The sequence below is a fragment of the Egretta garzetta genome, unplaced genomic scaffold (genome assembly GCF_000687185.1).
Source record: "Egretta garzetta isolate BGI_Z169 unplaced genomic scaffold, ASM68718v1 scaffold898, whole genome shotgun sequence".
NCBI classification, from domain to species: Eukaryota; Metazoa; Chordata; class Aves; order Pelecaniformes; family Ardeidae; genus Egretta; species Egretta garzetta.
In genome coordinates, this window is record NW_009260629.1 from 136,279 (window position 1) to 136,600 (window position 322).

A 322-nucleotide genomic window follows, 5' to 3' on the forward strand; every position below is an offset into this window, starting at 1 on the left:
TGGCCAACCTCAAGCGTCACGGGCGCATCCACTCGGGCGACAAGCCCTTCCAGTGCAGCCTCTGCAGCTACAGCTGCAACCAGAGCATGAACCTGAAGCGGCACATGCTGCGGCACACGGGCGAGAAGCCCTTCCAGTGCCGGGACTGCCCCTACACCACTGGCCACTGGGACAACTACAAGCGCCACCAGAAGATCCACGGCCACACGGCTGAGAGCTGGGTAAACCCACGCAATGCCAAAGCCCTCCTGGCCCCCCCAGCCGTGGGCACGGCCCTGCCCTGAGACAGCACTTAGCCCGGCTGCGGGGGCTTGGCCCTGCG

At 66.1% G+C, this 322-nt stretch overlaps 1 protein-coding gene across 1 annotated transcript in view; it reads left to right on the forward strand.

Annotated features, from left to right (window-relative positions):
* The window catches only part of ZNF513 (zinc finger protein 513), a 5,571-nt gene extending 5,255 nt beyond the window's left edge, over positions 1 to 316 (forward strand). The window contains exon 3 of the mRNA XM_035900943.1: positions 2 to 316. Within this exon, the coding sequence (XP_035756836.1) occupies positions 2 to 284 (283 nt within the window). The 3' untranslated portion in view covers positions 285 to 316. The remainder of the gene's footprint in view (position 1) is intronic.
* Positions 317 to 322: the final 6 nt, after the last annotated feature.